At 62.2% G+C, this 17,340-nt stretch overlaps 2 protein-coding genes across 2 annotated transcripts; one reads left to right on the forward strand and one right to left on the reverse strand.

Annotated features, from left to right (window-relative positions):
* The first annotated feature begins 148 nt into the window (after positions 1 to 148).
* Positions 149 to 10,769, forward strand: ERN2 (endoplasmic reticulum to nucleus signaling 2). Its single transcript, XM_026053885.1, has 22 exons — positions 149 to 355; positions 1,517 to 1,634; positions 1,890 to 1,923; positions 2,470 to 2,542; positions 2,778 to 2,850; positions 3,152 to 3,274; positions 3,548 to 3,649; positions 4,160 to 4,421; positions 4,726 to 4,804; positions 4,882 to 5,032; positions 5,482 to 5,603; positions 5,804 to 5,974; positions 6,210 to 6,459; positions 6,845 to 6,935; positions 7,195 to 7,384; positions 8,048 to 8,147; positions 8,379 to 8,578; positions 9,331 to 9,478; positions 9,773 to 9,900; positions 10,177 to 10,300; positions 10,401 to 10,468; positions 10,578 to 10,769. The coding sequence occupies exons 1-22, from the start codon at positions 149 to 151 to the stop codon at positions 10,767 to 10,769; spliced, it is 3,006 nt and encodes a 1,001-aa protein (XP_025909670.1).
* A 1,611-nt stretch (positions 10,770 to 12,380) lies between these two features.
* On the reverse strand, positions 12,381 to 17,334 carry PLK1 (polo like kinase 1). Its single transcript, XM_026054097.1, has 10 exons — positions 17,006 to 17,334; positions 16,544 to 16,712; positions 16,298 to 16,442; positions 15,762 to 15,855; positions 15,140 to 15,359; positions 14,740 to 14,898; positions 14,522 to 14,599; positions 14,011 to 14,165; positions 13,411 to 13,593; positions 12,381 to 13,067 (listed from the first exon to the last, which is right to left on the reverse strand). Exons 1-10 carry the CDS (start codon positions 17,120 to 17,122, stop codon positions 12,861 to 12,863), a joined length of 1,527 nt encoding a protein of 508 aa, XP_025909882.1. The 5' UTR covers positions 17,123 to 17,334; the 3' UTR covers positions 12,381 to 12,860.
* Between the last annotated feature and the right edge of the window lie 6 nt (positions 17,335 to 17,340).

Raw genomic sequence — 17,340 nt, forward strand, 5'->3', positions numbered from 1 at the left:
CTGGCCCCGCTGCTGCCGCTGCTGCTGCTCCGTGCGCAGGTGGGCACGGGGCCCTGGGCAGGAGGGCCGGGACGCGGGGGGTGCGGGGGGGCGTCCGCCGGCAGCTGCGGGGTCTCTGGGTCCGTGCGTGGGGTCTCTGGGTCCCTGCATGCCGCGCGTGCAGACCCTGCGCCCTGGTCCCGCGCGTGGGCTGCGCASCTCGCCGTCCCGCGCGCGGGCCCCTGTCCCGCGCGTGCTGCCTGTGTGCGCGTGTGACGCGGTGTCGCGGCGCGGGGTGCGCGTGTGCAGCGTCCCCGCGGTGCTCGCGTGGCCGGGGCTGCCCCTCGCCGCCGTTTGCCAGGATCCCAGGACGGTCGTACGGGGAGCGTGCGGGGCCCGCGGAGCGGCCGTCCCGGAAACGCCGCCCGGGCCGCGGAGCCGCCGGAGCCGCCGGTGCCGCCGCCCGAGCAGCCTCGCGCTGGGACCCCGGCCCTTGGGCGGGCAGGGCGCGGAGCGGCGCCGCTGCCGGGGAGGGCGCGGGGCTGGGCCCGGGCGCACGAGCCCAGACCGGAGCTGCCGCTGCCCCGGGGCCGGTTCCGCGGCTCGGCCCGGCAGGGAGCTCGGCTGCCCAGGCTGCTGCAGCCGAGCTGGGCTCGCCTGGCCCCAAGAGTGCGGTGAGAAGCTGAGGGCTTCTCAGCTGAGCCCAGCTGAGCTGGGCCCAAGGCAGGTGGGGGCAGCGGGTGCCCCTGGGCACTGGTGATGCGGTGGGCACCCCTGCACCATTGCAGCAGTGGGACAGTGAGCTGAGGAGAACGTGCCCGTCCCCGCGGCGCCAGGGCTGCCCCGCTGCCACCTGCCTCTCCCCGGCGGTGGCGGCCGCATCCTGCCCTTGGATCCGGCCGCGTCCCTGGGCCCAGCCCAGTGCGGCTGTGCAGGTGCGGGGCCRTGCRGCAGGTGGCGGGTGCGGAGCCGCTGCCTCGTCCCAGCGCCGCTGCCCGTGTGGCGGCCGCGCTGTTTGCAGAGCGGGTGYGGCTGCGTCGCGCGACGTGGCGCCCGCGCCCGCGCTGCTGCCTCCACCGTCACCCGACCCGTTCGCTGCTGGTGCCTGCGCCCCTGCGTCACCTCCTAGACAGGCGCCCGCGAGCGGTGGCCGCTCAGCAGCTGCTCCCAACGGGGACCTGGCTTTTGTCTTGGCCGTTGTCTTTGTGCCCAGCCCCTGCCAGAGGCCCGTGGGTCACAGGTTGAAACCTGCAGGTTTAAGATGGAAAAAAGCGTGTTCTGTGTTAGGGGCCTGGTAGGAGCCTGTCCCAAAAGTTCAGCTGCAACCTGTGGTGGGGCCTAGTGCGGGAAAATGAGCGCCCCTGGGTACCCGGCTTGCTTAGGACCAGAAGTGACCTCAGGTGCCCTCCCCTGCCATGTGCTGTTGTGGAGCATCGGGTGGGTGGCAGCGGGGCTGGCGAGCGGTGCTGACAGCCCCGGCAGCGGGGCTGGTCCCCAGCTCTGCCCTGGTCGCTCAGGACTACGTTTCTGCTCGTAGTGCCTCGCTGGCGGTGCCGTGACAGCCCCAGAAACGCTGCTCTTTGTATCCACTCTYGATGGAAACCTGCACGCTGTGAGCAAGAGCACGGGGGACGTCAAGTGGACCCTGAAGGACGGTGAGTGTCAACCAGCAGATGCTGGCGGTGCCGCCGGTCCCCGGCCTTGTCCCCGGTGCAGCCTCCGTGYGCGCACGGTGCCGGAGCCGGCGGCTCCTGCAGGCGCGGGGGCTGCGCCAGGGAGCGCGTCCACCGTGTTTGCCGGCCGCGGCTATTCTGGGCCTGCCATGCAAATGAGCGCCGAGCTGCAGGCCGGCGCCGCCGCCRCTGTGCGGGGAGAGGCCGCTCACGACGGCGTTTCGCTCTCTCTTTCAGATCCTATTCTGCAGGTGCCGGTTTATGTGGCAGAGTAAGTGTCCTTTCCCCCGGCGTGGTGCCCTTCACAGCAAAGGCTGCTGTTCATCAGCCTTAGAAGGTGTTGCAAGATGATGGATGTTCCCCGAGCGCCTGCAGCTTCCAAAAGGAAAGTGAAACGTTGGAGGAATTAACCTGGTAGCCGGGCAAGGTGTCCCCTTCACTCGCTGGCRCCTTGTGCACCGCAATGCAGAAATAGCTGCTCCCTCCTGCTAAACACGTGGCCTTTCTGCAGACAGACCAGAAGCTCTCGGGCCACCGCACGGAAGCATAGGAAAGTTGAGGAAAATCCCTATGGTTTTAAAGCACACGGGGCACCAGGAAAGCAGGGAGCTCCCKAGCGGATAGGCCCCAGCAGACAGAGTAGCCGTGGGAGTCGCTGTGTGGAGCAGAGCCCGAGCCCAGCTCAGACCGAGCCAAGGGGAATCTCCTGGGATGGAGCGCCRAGGGTCGCCCCTGATGGCGCCTCCGACTCAGAGCCCGACGGGGCTCCTCAGTAGGGTGCAGCTCCCGTTTCATTCTCCTTTCTGCTCCTTTTCAGACCAGCGTTTCTGCCGGACCCCAACGACGGCAGCCTCTATATCCTGGGAGGAAAGAACAAGGAGGGCCTGATGGTCAGTGCAGTGGTGGGAGCACTGGGGTCGCTCCTGCTGGTCCTCGGCATCGGGAGGTGTCTGCCAAGCGGGAGGGGGGGAACGGAGCTGGGTCCCTTCCCGACCGTCCCCCAGCGCTGGGAGAGCTGTCCCCCTTTCCCGGTACCTGGTCCTTCCYGCGCGCTCGGGGAGGCAGCCAGGCCGCTGGCTCTCTGTCCTGCTGCCGCTCACAGTCCTTGGTGCTCCTCTGCTGCAGAAGCTGCCGTTCACCATCCCAGAGCTGGTCCAGTCCTCGCCGTGCCGCAGTTCGGACGGGGTCCTCTACACAGGTGGAGACAGCCTCTCTGCTGGGGCACCGTGAGGCTCAATGGGGGGGTCACTGGTGCCTGAGAGACCCGGGGGGCTCTGACCTGACGATCGGACACACTGGGTGGTGCAGAGCCTGCAGGGATGGCTCTGATGCAGGGAAGAAGGTCTGTGAGATGCAGAGGGGCAGGCTGGAGGGACACCTCATGGAAAAGGTGTTGTTGGAGGGAGAGAGACGGGGAGGCAGCCTGGGGGCGGTTCTGGCAGGGGGACTGCAGGCTGTGGAGACTTAACAAAGATGTATTCGTGTGTATTCATTGCTAGGAAAGAAGCTGGACACCTGGTTCATCGTGGACCCCAAGTCAGGAGAGAAGCAGACCACTCTGTCCACGGAGGCCTGGGACGGCCTGTGCCCCTCAAGCCCCCTGCTCTACATCGGCCGTACCCGTAAGCCAGGCGTCCTCCCCGCTCATCCCCGCAGCAGGGCAGGGGCTGCACAAACACGAGCACCGGTGCCCCGTGCACGCTGTGCCCTGCCAGGCCGTGTGGCACCGATGGGTCGGTGCTTCCTGCCATGACAGCTCCGTGCCGGCACAGGGAGCACCTCCTCCGTGTTGCTCCTCTGTGCCCAGTTCCTCTCTTTCCAAGGAGACCTTCTCCAAGGTCCCCTGGGCCTGCGGACAGCGGCGCTGCGAGCTCGCTGCTTTGCTCTGTCCCCAGAGTACGTCATCACCATGTACGACACCAAGTCGCGGGAGCTGCGCTGGAATGCCACCTACTCGGACTACTCGGCCCCGCTCTACGAGAAGTCCTACCAGTACAGTGAGTGTCTGCACGGAGCACATGGGAGCTGGCTCCCTGCGGCGCCGCGGGGCCCGGCGGGCAGGGACAGAGCCAGGCTGAGCTGCGGGAAAGGGCGGCCCGAGCCACAACGGTGGAGACAGGGCCACAGGGTGAGCAGGGACACAGCCGTAGGATGAGCAGGGACACGGCCACAGGGTGAACAGGGACACGGCTATAGAGTGAGCARGGACACAGCCGTAGGACGAGCATCTCTCTCAGACATGGCTAGCCCTGCGTAGCTTCAGGATAGTCACGTGTATCCCTGGAAGAAATCCCCGGGGATGCAGAGGAGCTGTGGGACGGGGACAGCMTCAGCTGCCGTGGGGTTTTGTTGAAGAGGTCACAGGTTGCAGTGTGTTGCCTGCCACCAGTCCAGCGAGAGCTCTTGTGTGAACAGAGCACCAGGCAGCAGCCGCAGCGCGACATGGAGAGGGGAGAGCGCCCGCGGGCAGCRTGGCCGCCTGACCTCCCCCTCGTGTCTCTGGCTAGAAATGGCCCACTTTGCCTCCAGCGGGGACGGCCTCGTGGTGACGCTGGACAAGGAAAGCGGGGAGGTGCTGTGGGCACAGAACTACGGCTCTCCCGTGGTGGGCATCTACGTGTGGCACCAAGACAGCCTGCAGCGCATCCCGCACCTCAACATGGCCATGGAGACTCTGCGCTACCTCACCTTCCACTCCCAGGACATCCGCCTCGTCCAGTGGAACTACCACTCCATGAAGGACTTTGCCGCCACCAAGACCCAGCTGCTGTACGTGCCGCGGGAGCCCTTGCACCAGGGTGGGGAGGTGGCAGGAGAAGTCCCTTGGTCCCCGTGGGGTGGCTTGAGACAGGCAGGAGAGGCTGGCAGCCCTGACACAGGGGACATAACTAGGGCTGGAATTTAAGCCAGATCAGAGCACTTGCTTTTACAGCCGTCAGGGGCCTGAGAAGGGGCAGGCTCAGGGTGGGGAGGCTGGTGGGTCCTGGTTGTGGCAGCTTGTTGGGTTCCCATTGCTCGGTGCTCCTCGACTCAAATGTGGAGCCGAGAGCGATGCTGCTTCCCGGCATTGCAGGCCGACGCTCTATGTGGGGAAGTATGCAGCCAGCTTCTACGCCTTGACCTCCCTGGTGCACGGCAGCGTGGCTCTGGTGGTGAGTGTCCGCTGGCCAGCGCGAGCCGGGACGTGTCCTCCTCATCCCGGGTGCTCCGTTAACCGCGGTGCCCCCAGCCGCGGGGGATCACGCTGGCCAGGATCGACGGCCCGACCACAGATGATGTGACCATGCGAGAGTCCGGCGAGTGCGAGATCACGCCCAGCACCGATGTCAAGTTACCCCAGGGCAGCATCACTGCGCTRCACAACCAGTGGCTCCTCATAGGTGCGGACCGGCAGCGCGCGGCGCTTTCCCTGCATCCCCRCCCAGACACTGTCCTAGTGAGAGGGAGCCATGGGGCACTGGCAGGGGATTCATTCACTTGCTCCCTGCCTGCTCTCATGTCTGCGCTGCGGTACATGCCAKGGGGCACTGGCATGCTTGAAAAAACATCCTGTGCTCGGGGTAGGTGTCTGSGGAGGCACAAAATGCAGGGCCAGGCCCTGCACTGTGCGCTGAGGGCAGACAACCTTGTCCCGGCCACTCCGCACTGGCTGCTGCTTCCCCACGGTCCCTGTCTGCAAGGAGGGAGCTCTGGCGTTTGTCACATTTCCCATCAAAGCAACACCCTTTCTCCCTGAGAGCCAAAGCTGAGTGACCACTGCAGGGGTGACAGGCTCTGCTCCCTCTGCTGACCACAAAGCAGTTGACAGTTCCCTCTCCTCCCACCACAGGACACCACGAGCTGCCGCCTGTAGTCCATACTACGATGCTAAGAGCCTTTCCAGACAACCTGAGGAAGACAACGGAAACMATAATTCCCAGGAGTTCTCCTGCCAGGGCTGTGTTTGATGATGTGAGTGCTCGAGCTGCCCGGGTCACCGTGCACAGTGCTGGGCCAGGTCGTCTAGSGGGGAGGCTGTGTCCCAGTGTGTGAACGGGCATGAAGAGGGGGGTCCTGCGGGGCAGAACCCCAGGCTGGAGCAGGGCAGGAACCCCGAGCACGGGGAGCCCCGGGGTCCCCGCTGAGCAAGGCGGTGCCTGGCTGTGTTGCAGTTCCTGAGCGCCAGCAGCGTGGAGGAGCCGGCTGTCCGRAGCAGCGAGCGGTCCCGGTCTGCCCAGATGGAGCAAGTGGAGGTCTACCCAGAGCCCGGCAGCTGGGACGTGGTGGTGGCCGGAGTCAGCACAGCCCTGCTGGGCGGCGGAGTCCTCTTCCTCCTCCTCAGGGTGAATGATTCTTCCTTCTTCTCTGGCCCGCTGCAGAAATGCCTCTGCTTGAGGGGCTGCAAGCTTTTAGCTTCTTTCTTGTCTCTGTGGCACAAGCAGCACTCTGCTCTGAGGAGCAGCACGGCAGGAAAGAGAAGCACCCATGAGTTCTGTTTGAGCCTGAGCTGTGCCGGTCCCTGGGTTCTCGCCCGCTGGGACACGAGGAGCTGAGATATTTCTGTTGTTTGTGTCGCAGAAACTGCAGAGGCAGCACGAGGCGCAGCAGCAGCAGCTGGAGCAGCAGATCCAGCTCTTGCAGCAGCAACAGGAGATGCTGTTCCCGGGTCGGGTCGCTGCAGAGGGTGTCCCCACAGACCCAGAGGAGCTGGGTGCGACACGGAGAAGTTCCTCACAGCTGTCCCGGAGCTCCGGGCCCTCCACCTGCCCGAAGGACCTGCCGAACGGGGTGGTCGCCCAGGACGCGGCMGTCCTGGCTGCTGTGGAAGGTGTGTGCGGTGGGAAGGGGACGGTGCACGGGGCGCTCTGTCCTCTAGGCCAGAAGCTCCTTATTGTGGGAATGTCTGCCACCTTCTCCACTATTTGGAAGGAGAACCCAGAAAAATAAACCCAAGGTTTTGAGGYGCACAGAGCCTGAGAAGAGGTTCAGCAGATGTTGTCATCCAAAGTAGGAGCAGAGATAAGAGGGCTGCAACCTCAGCTGAGGGGGAGCAGATGCAAGACCTGGTGCTGGATAAACATGGGCTACAAAAGCAGTTGCAGGAAGAACAGGGCCCAGAGAAGGACCAGGTGGTTAAAGAACTGGATGTCCTTGGTGTGGCACTAATACTCAGAGGTTGAAGGATGGCTGGTGACATCGGTCTTCCTCCGCAGATGCAAGACCAGACATGGTTACGATTGGGAAAATTTCTTTTAACCCCAAGGATGTGCTGGGCCACGGAGCTGGAGGAACCTTCGTCTTCAGGTGAGCAGCAGCCTGGGATGCCCTCCCGGGACGAGGAGAATCTTCCCTCTGTTTCCTCCTGGGAGCCACGGTTATGGCAGCAAGGCCTGTTTCTTTCCTGCTTTGATCTGGACGGGTCAGAGGCTTTTGTGGGTGGGTTTCCAAGTTCCCCTTCTTAGTTTGTGGCATGGGCCAGAGCCTTGCTAGGCTGCAAAGCCGCAGGGCCGGGCCGTGTCCGGTGAGGGCTGCCTGCGGACACGGCCGCCAACGCTGCACGCAGGGGCCGGTTTGATGGCCGCAACGTGGCTGTGAAGCGGCTGCTGCCCGAGTGTTTCCACCTGGTGGAGCGCGAGGTGCGGCTGCTCCGGGAGTCGGACGAGCATCCCCACGTCGTCCGGTACTTCTGCACCGAGAGGGACAAGCAGTTCCACTACATCGCCATTGAGCTCTGCGCTGCCACCTTGCAGGAGGTGAGGCCGCAAGCCCGTCCCCTGCCTGGGTRCCTGCAGAGCAGGGCCTAAACCTGCAAAGCTGCAGCCATCCCTGGAGCTGCGGATTAACCCCTCGAGCCTCCGTCCCTGGGTTTGCAGGGAGCCACAAGGGGAATGCATCCAGTGTCCCACTAGTGAGGTCCTGGGCTGCAATACTCGTGCAGGAGCAGAGTCCTCTGCCTGTGTGAGAGCAGGGCTCTCAGCCTCAGGGAGCCCTGCTTGAGGTTCCTGGTGCGCTCTGCTCTGCTCTGTTCCTGTGAGTCGGAGCGGGTGGTGGTTATGTCTTGCCTGGACAGGCTGCAAGGTGCTTTGGAGATGCAGGGCACTCAGCTGTATTAATATGAATTAGGTCTCTAGATGAGTCCCTTCCCCAGCTGAGAAGCAAGAACGAGTTRGGATTAGAACAATAAAGCAGGAGCATTGTTAGGATGTCTAAGGAGCACGTGGGGGCAGGCTTGGAACAGAGGGGGTGTATGCCAACTGGTGGACCTGGACGTGACAAGTTAGCCCCTGAATGGGCTTGGAGAGCTGGAAGTGGTTCTCCGTGCAGCTCCGTCTAGGGAGAGCTCTCTGCTGATGAGCCTGGCTTGAGGCTGCCAGGAATCAGATCTCAGCGCCTCTCTGTGCCCCGTCCGCTTGCAGTACGTGGAGAGCCCCAGCTTCGAGCGCCGCAGCCTGGAGCCGCTGTGCGTCCTGCAGCAGACCATGTCGGGCCTGGCGCACCTGCACTCGCTCAGCATCGGTAGGAGGCAGCGTCCCCTGTTTCACATTCCCACGTCTCCCGAGGGCGTGGGCGACGTGTCCCGAGGGCAAATGGCTCTTTAGGGAGCTGCGGTGGCCGCGCAGCGGTTCTGTGCGGTGGGATTGCAGGCRGCAGGGGCCAGGCGTGGGGCTCGGCGCGGGCGCCCTCGCGTCGCGGCGGCTCCCGGCCTCGCTCCAGCCCTGCAGGTAACGCTGCAACCGCCTCTTGCAGTCCACCGCGACCTCAAACCCTGCAACATCCTCATCTCCGTCCCGAACAGCCACGGGCAGATCCGCGCCGTCATCTCCGACTTCGGCCTCTGCAAGAAGCTTCACGGGGGACGACAAAGCTTCAGCCTGCGCTCTGGGATCCCGGGCACCGAGGGCTGGATCGCCCCCGAGCTGCTGCAGGAGGCCCCGAAGGAGAACCCGGTCCGTGAGCCGCAGCTGCCCTCACTCCCGCCCCTTTGCAGAGTCCCCTCCTGGCTGCAGCCTCCTGGCTGCTGCTAACACCCCCAATTAAGACAAAGCCTGTAGGAGCAAAAGCCAGTCCAGATGCAGGGGTAGCCAGCACCCGGATCTCTGTATTCAGCAGTTACTTGTTGCTGTCCTGTCCCTTGTGGGCACAGCTGTTCCCGACCAAAGGCGGATGCCAAGCGTGGTAGAGGTGGAGCAGAGTCGCAGCTGCTCCGAGGTGCCTGCAGAAGCACGTGGAGCTCAGTGAGAGCTGCACCCCTGGGTGTCGGGAGACGGGCCACCTGTGTCCCGTGCAGCCYTTCCCATCGGGCTGGAGCGCTTGGGAATTTGGGATGGGGAGCGGAGGGGATGTGGGATGACTCCCCTTGCTCGGACACCCTGTCACTGCTGGACATGCAGTGCTGGGGTTGGCACTGTGCTTCATACAGCCCGGTGCTGGGATTGGTTTGTGTTTCTGAGGCACTAGCAGCTCTCGTGCTCATCTGGCAGAGAAGTCAGCAAGAGGGCAGGAGCCCTTGTGCGACCACAGCATTTATCTGCAAGGTTGTGTTTTCCAAAGAGGACTCTCAAAGTGCTGCCTCTGAGTAACTTCCTAGCTAAATCTCCAGCCAGCAACCAAGGATTCACATATAAGAGTGGAAAGTTGAAGGTGAAGGACATTTCTGCACCCTTGTCGTGAGGGTCCCATCGCGCTGCCTGTTTTGCAGACCTGTGCTGTGGACATCTTCTCGGCCGGCTGCGTCTTCTACTACGTGGTGTCAGGAGGAAAGCACCCGTTCGGGGACAGCTTGCGGCGRCAGGCCAACATCCTGGCAGGCTCCTTCCAGCTGACCTGTCTGCAAGAAGATGTGCATGGTGAGAGTCCCTCCGCACGGGGCGGTGCGTGAGTGTGAATCCCCCAACATCAGAAGATCTGGGTCCATCTGGTCCTTCTGTGACTCCTGCTTTTTGAGGCAGTCGGGCTATTGCGCATGTTGATTTCCTCTTGCCTTGCAATCCTCAGAAGGGGATCAGCCTCAGCTGGGTTCATTTTGCTGCAGTCCTTGGGGTGCTGGGCCGTGACCGCGGCAAGGTGCCCAAAGCAAGGCACGTGCGGCTCCCTGTGCTCCTCAGGGCACTAGCTGCTCGTCTGTTTGTTTTGCATCCAAGACAAGGTTGTAGCGAGGGAGCTGATTGCAGCCATGATCAGCARCGAGCCCCAGGCGCGGCCCTCGGCGCCCGTGGTCCTCCTGCACCCCTTCTTCTGGAGCCAGGAGAAGCAGCTCCAGTTCTTCCAGGTGAGGACGCTCCGGCCAGCCCAAAGCTGGGAATTTAAGCGGGACCCGAGCACGACTGACGTAGCGCAGTCTTCCCGAGCCTCATAAAGCAGCGTGGAACCCAGCCCCCTTTAGCTCCATAGGCTCGTTTGGAGCTAGTCCTGCGGGGGAGCAGCTGCCGCGTGCCCCGGGCTGGGCCAGGGCCCTCTGTTCCTGTGGGAAAGGCCGTTTCGCAGCCCTCGTGGCTGGAAAGAGGTCCYGCACGGGTGCATTGACGCTGCGGCCACCTCCCCGCAGGACGTCAGCGACCGCGTGGAGAAGGAGCCGCCCGAGGGGCCGCTGGTGTCGGCGCTGGAGGCGGGCGCGCGCGCCGTGGTGCGGCTCAACTGGCGCCTGCACATCTCGCTGCCGCTGCAGACAGGTAGAGCTGCCCGCGCACGYGGTGCTCGTCCCGCCGCCACGTCCCCGTCCCCAGCGCCGCGTCCCCGTCCCCATGGGCGCTGAGCCCCTCTGCCTTGCAGACCTGAGGCGGTTCCGCACCTACAAGGGCGGCTCGGTGCGCGACCTGCTGCGGGCCATGAGGAACAAGGTAGGTCCTGCAATGTGCTCCGCAGGCCCATGCAGCCCCACGCGGCCCCACGTGGCCCCACGCGGCCCCATGCAGCCCCCGCGGCGTGCTGAGCGCTCCCTTCCCGCAGAAGCACCACTACCACGAGCTGCCGGCGCCCGTGCGGGAGGCGCTGGGGCCGCTGCCCGACGGCTTCGTCCGCTACTTCACGTCGCGCTTCCCGCTGCTGCTGCTGCACACGCACGGTGCCATGCGGCTCTGCGCCCACGAGCGCCTCTTCCGCCCCTACTACTGCCCCGAGCCGGGCGGCCCCGGCGCCTGAGCGGGGACACGGAGCCCCTTCCCTCCAGGAAAGGGCAGGAATCAGCGCTCGGCAGGATGAGCTCCCTCCTCTCRCCTCGGCTCCGGGACGTCTGCGGCGCCCCGGCCCCTCCGCGCAGCTCTCGGGGAGCCCAGCCGCCCGTGTGGGGGGAACAGGAGCCCCGGGTGCTGGCGATGCCTTCTCGAGGCAAGGCCGGCTGTGCCCGGAGCTCACGGGACGTTGGCTCCTCCGTGCGCCGYGGGCTGCAAGCGGCAGGGCAAGCGCTGGAGCCCGGGGTGCACAACGGCCTCCGGAGGAAGGGACCACGGGCTGCAGATGGCTCCAGTTTCATGGTGTCCTGAGAAGTCGGGAAAAAACCTGAGTGTTGCAGGAATTTTCTTGAGAACAGCTGGAAGACTGTTGCAGCTCGAGGGCTGGGCTGATGCTGGTTGTTCACCAGAAGAGGCACCAAGCTCCGGTCCTGTGGCAGTGGGCATTTCCCTGTGTGTTTGGTACACGGGTGGTAACCGAGCAATATTACGGTAGTTTTGACACTGGATATGGCACTTCCTCCCAGCTGAGGCAAATTGGGTGAGCTCCTGGCACCCAGCCTCCGGGCCCTGGACCTGCTGTTGCGTCTGCATCAGGCCTGCTAAGGGCAGAGTGCGGCCGGCCCTGGAGACAGCTCCCTGTAATGAAGGCTTTTTTTAATTTTTATTTCTTTTTTAATTTCAGATGGGCTGAGAAAAAGGGTTTCCCCGTTTGGTTCCGCAGCAACCTCTGGTTGTTTCAGGTTGGGTTGGTGTCAGCCAGGAGCCCGCGTGTTTTGCATAGCAGAACAGCGGCTTTCTCAGGGCACAAGGGAGAGGAGCGAGAAGGAGGCTCCTTCTCCCTCCGTGGATCCTTTTGCTCGGAACTCAGGCCTGAAGCTGCTGCTTCCGAAGCTCCTGCACTGCAGCTTCCACTGCGGCRCCAGCCAGGCCGGGCTGCAGCTCCCCGGGGCGCCGCCACGGCCCCTGTCCTGTCGCTCCGGGGGCTGCGCTCACCTGGGGAGCAGGAGATCTCTGCAATCTGGGTGCTGGGTTTTATATGTTTTATACAAAATGGTGAAAAATAGACACATATACAAAAGTGATCTTGTCCCGGCAGTTGGAAGAGGAGGATAATATCTCACCCAGTTCCTGCTGAGCTACCCAAACTCAGGGGCATATTTTATTACCTCTTTTTAAACSTACCTGGGCTTAGGGTCAAAGCGGTCACTGGGCAGGACTGTTGCTATAAGGGAGTTTCTAAGGGAGTTTCAAAGGTAAAAAAACGCTCCTCTTCTCTGGTAGCTACAAACACTGGGTACTAGAGCACCTCTCGTGCTGCTCTAGAGTGCTGCAGCCATCCCCTTCCCCCCGACTGCTGCTTGTGGCAAACATCTAAACTCAGAAATCCCCAGGGTGGCTTATGGCACTGAGAAGCACTTGCTTGGGACAGAGGGGGAAGGCAGAGGCATCACAATCATTCTGCCACCTCCTCCTGCTGCCTCACTAGGGCCTTAGGGCAGGCAAGGAGAACCAAGACAGGCTGGACGCTGCAGTGAACAATCTTTAATCAAGTTATGCAATATACAAAAGTCTAGGTTCCATGTAAATTAATTTCAGTATTAAAAGGCTGATTGCTCAGTCTCAACCTGGGCATGTTAAATATCTCAGCTGAACTGCTGCAAGAGGAAACGAAGCCCAGAGCATAAGGCACAAACATGTACAAATAACTTACATGATAGTCCTGCCCTCCCCACGCTCTGGTCTCTCATACCCAGGAACCTCATACAAGGGGTGGTTTGAGTCAGGCTTTTTGTTCTGGGAAGTTAGAAAAAAGACTAAATACTTAATAAAAAATAGACTTTCTATTGGGTGTGGGGGAGCAAGAAGCTCCCTCGGGCACCAGTCAGGAACACTGCACCATTCCCACAGCATCAGGGGCTCCTGGGGCAGCTGGATGGGTCTCAGGAGCGGGAGCCCAGCTGGGTGCTGRGAGGTTACAGTGCAAGCAGGGCTCCCACTAGAGCCCCCCAGCCACAGCTGGAACAGCTGGGCGCAGATGTCAAGTCCACCAAAACAAGGCCTAAACAGAAGGTTTCACGCGGGCTGAGCCAGACTTTGAGCTGAGGAGCTTCTCCACCATGGTGCGGGCATAGCGGAGCCGGCTGGCCAGCTCCTTGCAGCACCCGTGCTCCTCGATGAGGCTCAGCTTGTACGTGCGGAAGTCCCGTTTCTCATCTATGTATGTGACAGCAGCCATGAGAGGGCACAGGATGACTTTGGTGTGGTCCTACAGGGAGATAAGAGAGGTCGCCGTGAGCACACTGCAAACACGGGTTTGTCTCGAGGGGAAGCCCGTCCCAGGAGCTGGGGCATCGCCAGACACAGTGACAGGGCACGTCACCGCACAGCTGGGCAGAGAACAGCCTGCCTGCCTGGCGGGGCAGCTCAAGGCTGTGCAGGAGCCTGGATCCTGCTCGGAGGCTGAGATGGCCCCTCAGCGCACCAGGGTGGCGGGTGCCTCGTGCTGCAGCCTCCTGGCACGGGGCTCGGCCCTGCTGCTGCCAAGGAGGGTCCCTGCACGTGGCCCTGCTTGCGGTGGAGCAGCTGGCAATGCCGCCCGGCTTCCTCACCTGGAAGAAGTTGATCTGCACGGTGCCGTTGCTGAGGTGCAGGATGATGGCGCTGCGGGTCCGGAACCACGTGCAGAGGTAGGGCAGACGAGCCAGCTCGTCTCCCTCGCGAGGGGTGATGTTGGCGCCCGCCTTCAGCAGGTGCTCGCTCATGTAGTTCCGGAAATATTTCAGTAGTGTTATCTGCGACACGAGAGGCTGTTATATAACCCACACGGGCAGAAGGTGAATTTGCCACAAGGGGAGGGCAGAGGCTGCTTTTCTAATCCCAAAGCCTCCCCATGGCTTCCAGGTCTTGAGGGTAACCAAGAGGACCTACCATTCACCTACTCAGACACCTAACCCTGTTGGTGATGCTCGAGGCTCACTGTTCCTAACAGCAGTACATGCAGGTTTGGGAAGCACATATTTCTTGGAAGCTACCCATAAGCTACAAAGCAAGAGCTGAGAGTCTCTCTCCTCTGGCCACGTTTCAGCAACCAAGGGGAAGTGTGCAGGACTAAAGGGGCTGCGAGAGACCGATGTTCCCCCTGCCCCCAGCCCTGGAGGCTGCCRGGGGAATGCCCACCCACAAGCAGCAGCCCTGTGCCCACAACTGACCTTCTTGTTCAAGGCAGAGGGGTAGGATCTCACAGTGAAGTAGGACTCTGTGCTGTTCTGCTCRATGTACTGCAAGCTGTCCCCGTCATTGTACATAATGAGACGAGTGGAGTCATTGAAGAGAACTCCAACACTGTTGTCACACAGCTGATAGCCTGGGTCAAAAGGGAGCCTGTTAGACCTTCAAACACAGGACCGAAGATGTGCAAAATACAGAAGAGGACTGTGTTGTGTAGGGGATTGCTGACACCCACCCACCAGATTGAGAGCCCCTCCTTCCTACAGATGCCTCCCCTGGATTTGTCACCCTTCCCTGTCACATTAAATGCCACAGAAAAGCTTTAGTGGCTACAGCACTGGCATCATTTGCTCACAGCAGAACAAGGCCACATCCCATGCAGCTTGTTTTCTGCCCATAGTGGCAGTGTTCAGTGACTGCTGCCCTGGATTCCTTATTTAATGTTCCCTCAGAAACTAGACAAGTCTGAAGTGCTGTCTCTATATTACTTACCTAGACCGTATTTGTCCGAGTAGTCCACCCATTTGCTAACCCAGAAGATAGGAATACAGGCAGGGTCTTCAGCCTCTTCTGCCAAGAGAAGAAACATTTACAGAAGGCATTCCAAACCCAAGCTGATCAGCAAAGCCCCTGACTTCAAGCAGCAGCAGAATGACAGAGAAGCAAGTTCCACGGGAGGGCCGTGCACGTGGCCCTGTCCCCAGGCTCACCTTGCCTCACGACGACTCTCTCCGATGGCTTCACTGCATTGACCGCAGTCAGCTGCTGTAGCATGTCGGCCAAGTGACAGTCGACCGCGTCCGCCAGCTCCCGCAGCCCGGCTGCGTCGGCTTTCTCGGGCAAGCTCTCCAGCGCAGGGCTCTCTGGTCCTGGGCCAGGAAAGAAGACAGCACATCACTAGGAAGCAGCTTTCTWAGGGCATTGGATTTACAAGCAATCCTAGCTGCAAGAGACACACCATACAGSTAGCGCTGACAGACCCAGAACCACAGTAGGAAGGAGAGAGGGAAGAAGCCTCCCACTCAAAGGATGCTCCAGGTTCTGGGGGTGTTGCTGGAGGCCAGGCTTCCCTCCAGCACCGCCGCCCGGGCTCCCAGCGCTGGTACTCACCTTTGTTGAGCGCAGTCAGCGGCTTTCGCCCGTTCAGCTCGAGCCCACTGGGAGCAATTGAAAACCTGGGCGCAACCGTGAGGCAGCTGGTGGGCAGGCGGCTGGGGATGTACCCTGTTGTGAAGAACTCGTCATTCAGCAGCTCGTCGATAGTCGGGCGCGTGGCAGGGTCGGACCTCAGCATCTTCTGGATGAGGTTAGCAGCGATGGGGTTGATGTGCTGTGGGATGGGCAGAGGTCACAGACAGGACYGGTCAGAGACACAAGGTGTAGCGAGCACGGGGCAGCTCTGCCCTGAAGAGCGCTCCCCTGCTGTCGCTGCAGCCCCGTGGGACACTGCTGCTTAGCTGCTCCTGCGTGATGCCCTGGCAGCACTGAGAGCTCTGCCAGCTGCTCTAGCCGGACTGGACCATCAGGGGCCCAGGTTTTTGGAACGTCAAGGGGGAGCTCCTAGCTGCTCCATAGGCAGCCAACTCCACAGGTCTGTCCCACCAGCCTGAAACATCCCCTCCCAGCACRGGGCAGGGAGAGCTGTCCCACTGCTGTGCATTAAGCAGAGCAGTGCAGAGGGCACCCCAAACCTGCTGCGAGGTTAACGAGTCTCCTCTAGGAAYGGCCGTACCTTGGGGATGGTGTATTCGTTCTTCTTAATTCGGATGTAGGTCTCCTTTAGACAAGAGGTTTCGAAGGGCGGTTTCCCTACCAGCAGGGTRTACCTGAGTGTTTAAGGACAGAGAAGTGTCAGGTTTGTATGAGGCAGCCTGCAAGGGACAACTCCCCATTTCAGGAGCAGCCCCATGCTGAAGGGCCTCCTGAGGCTTCCCAATGCCAAGTGCTCCCTCTGCCAGGAAGGGCAGTACAGAGGCAGTTACAGGTACTATTCCTTGGTCCTTCTCCCTGAGAGAAGCTGGGATCTGGTATTGCCTGGAGAAAGTTCTGGTTGGAAAAGGAGGCTTTTTGCAGAAATGCCTCAGGACAAACCCCTGTGARCAGATCAGCCCACAGCAGCACGTGGTGACGTGCCAGACAGCAGCCACGGCCCGCAGGGTGGGCACTCTGGGGACAGCATGGCCAGGGCTTTGACTTACACCAAAGCCCAAGGAGACCCAGAGCTTGGAGAACCCACCTCAGCCCCAGGTGGAAGGGTCATTAACTCACATGATGCAGCCGATGGACCAGATGTCCACCTCGAAGCTGTGCCCCTTCTTGCCCAGCACCTCTGGGGCAATGTAGTTCGGGGTTCCACACAAGGTCTTCTTACGCTCGCCGTCGTACTCCACTTTGGTGGCCAGGCCAAAGTCACCTTTGCGAGATGGGGAAGATGGGAGCATAAAGCAGAGGCCCTCACACCCACTATGYCCAGCTCGGCATCCCTGCTGGGGACACTGTGTCGCAGGCACCTACCGATCTTCACCTCCATCTCGTCGCTGAGGAAGAGGTTGCCCAGCTTGAGGTCGCGGTGGATGACACGGTGGCTGTGCAGGTACTGGCAGCCCAGGATGGTCTGGCGCAGGTAGTAGCGCACCTCGGGCTCGCTCAGCGCCTTGCGCCGCTTGTGCAGCTCCAGCAGCGACTGCGGGAGACCGTGAGCCCCGGCTGCCCTCGGGGGGCCCCAGGTCTGCCCTGGCCCCCAGGACCCCTGCCCAGGGCCAGTTCCCCCTTCCCCCGGATCCCACATCCGGGGCCCATTCCCATCTCCCGGGGGCCCTGCAGGTCCCCCTGCCCAGCCCCAGGGCTGGATTCCCACCACGGAGCCCCCAGATCCCGCCACCCAGACCCCATCCCAGTCCCCTTGGGCCCTCCCCAGTCCCCACATCCCCCCGTCCATTCCGGAGCGGGATCCCCGCAGCCCCTGGCCCCGCTCACCCTGCGGCGGCAGAGCTCCAGCACCACGTAGACGAAGTCRTTGTCCTCGAAGAAGCCCTGGAAGCCGACGACGTGGCGGTGCGCGAGGCTGCGGTGGATGGCGATCTCCATGGACATCTTCTCCTTCTGGTGCGGCTTCACGAGCAGCGACTTGGGCACCACCTTGCCGGCGAACACCTCGCGGCTCTCGGCCTCGGCCAGCTCGTAGCAGCGCGCGAAGCCGCCCTTGCCCAGGAAGCGGCCGCGCACGTAGCTGCGCCGGCTGCGCGGGTCCACCAGCACCTTGGGCACCTCCTTGGCGCCCGGCGCCGCCGCCGCGCCCGCCGCCCGCGCCG

The sequence above is a fragment of the Nothoprocta perdicaria genome, unplaced genomic scaffold (assembly GCF_003342845.1).
Source record: "Nothoprocta perdicaria isolate Ctin4 unplaced genomic scaffold, notPer1 scaffold_12, whole genome shotgun sequence".
Taxonomy (NCBI): domain Eukaryota; kingdom Metazoa; phylum Chordata; class Aves; order Tinamiformes; family Tinamidae; genus Nothoprocta; species Nothoprocta perdicaria.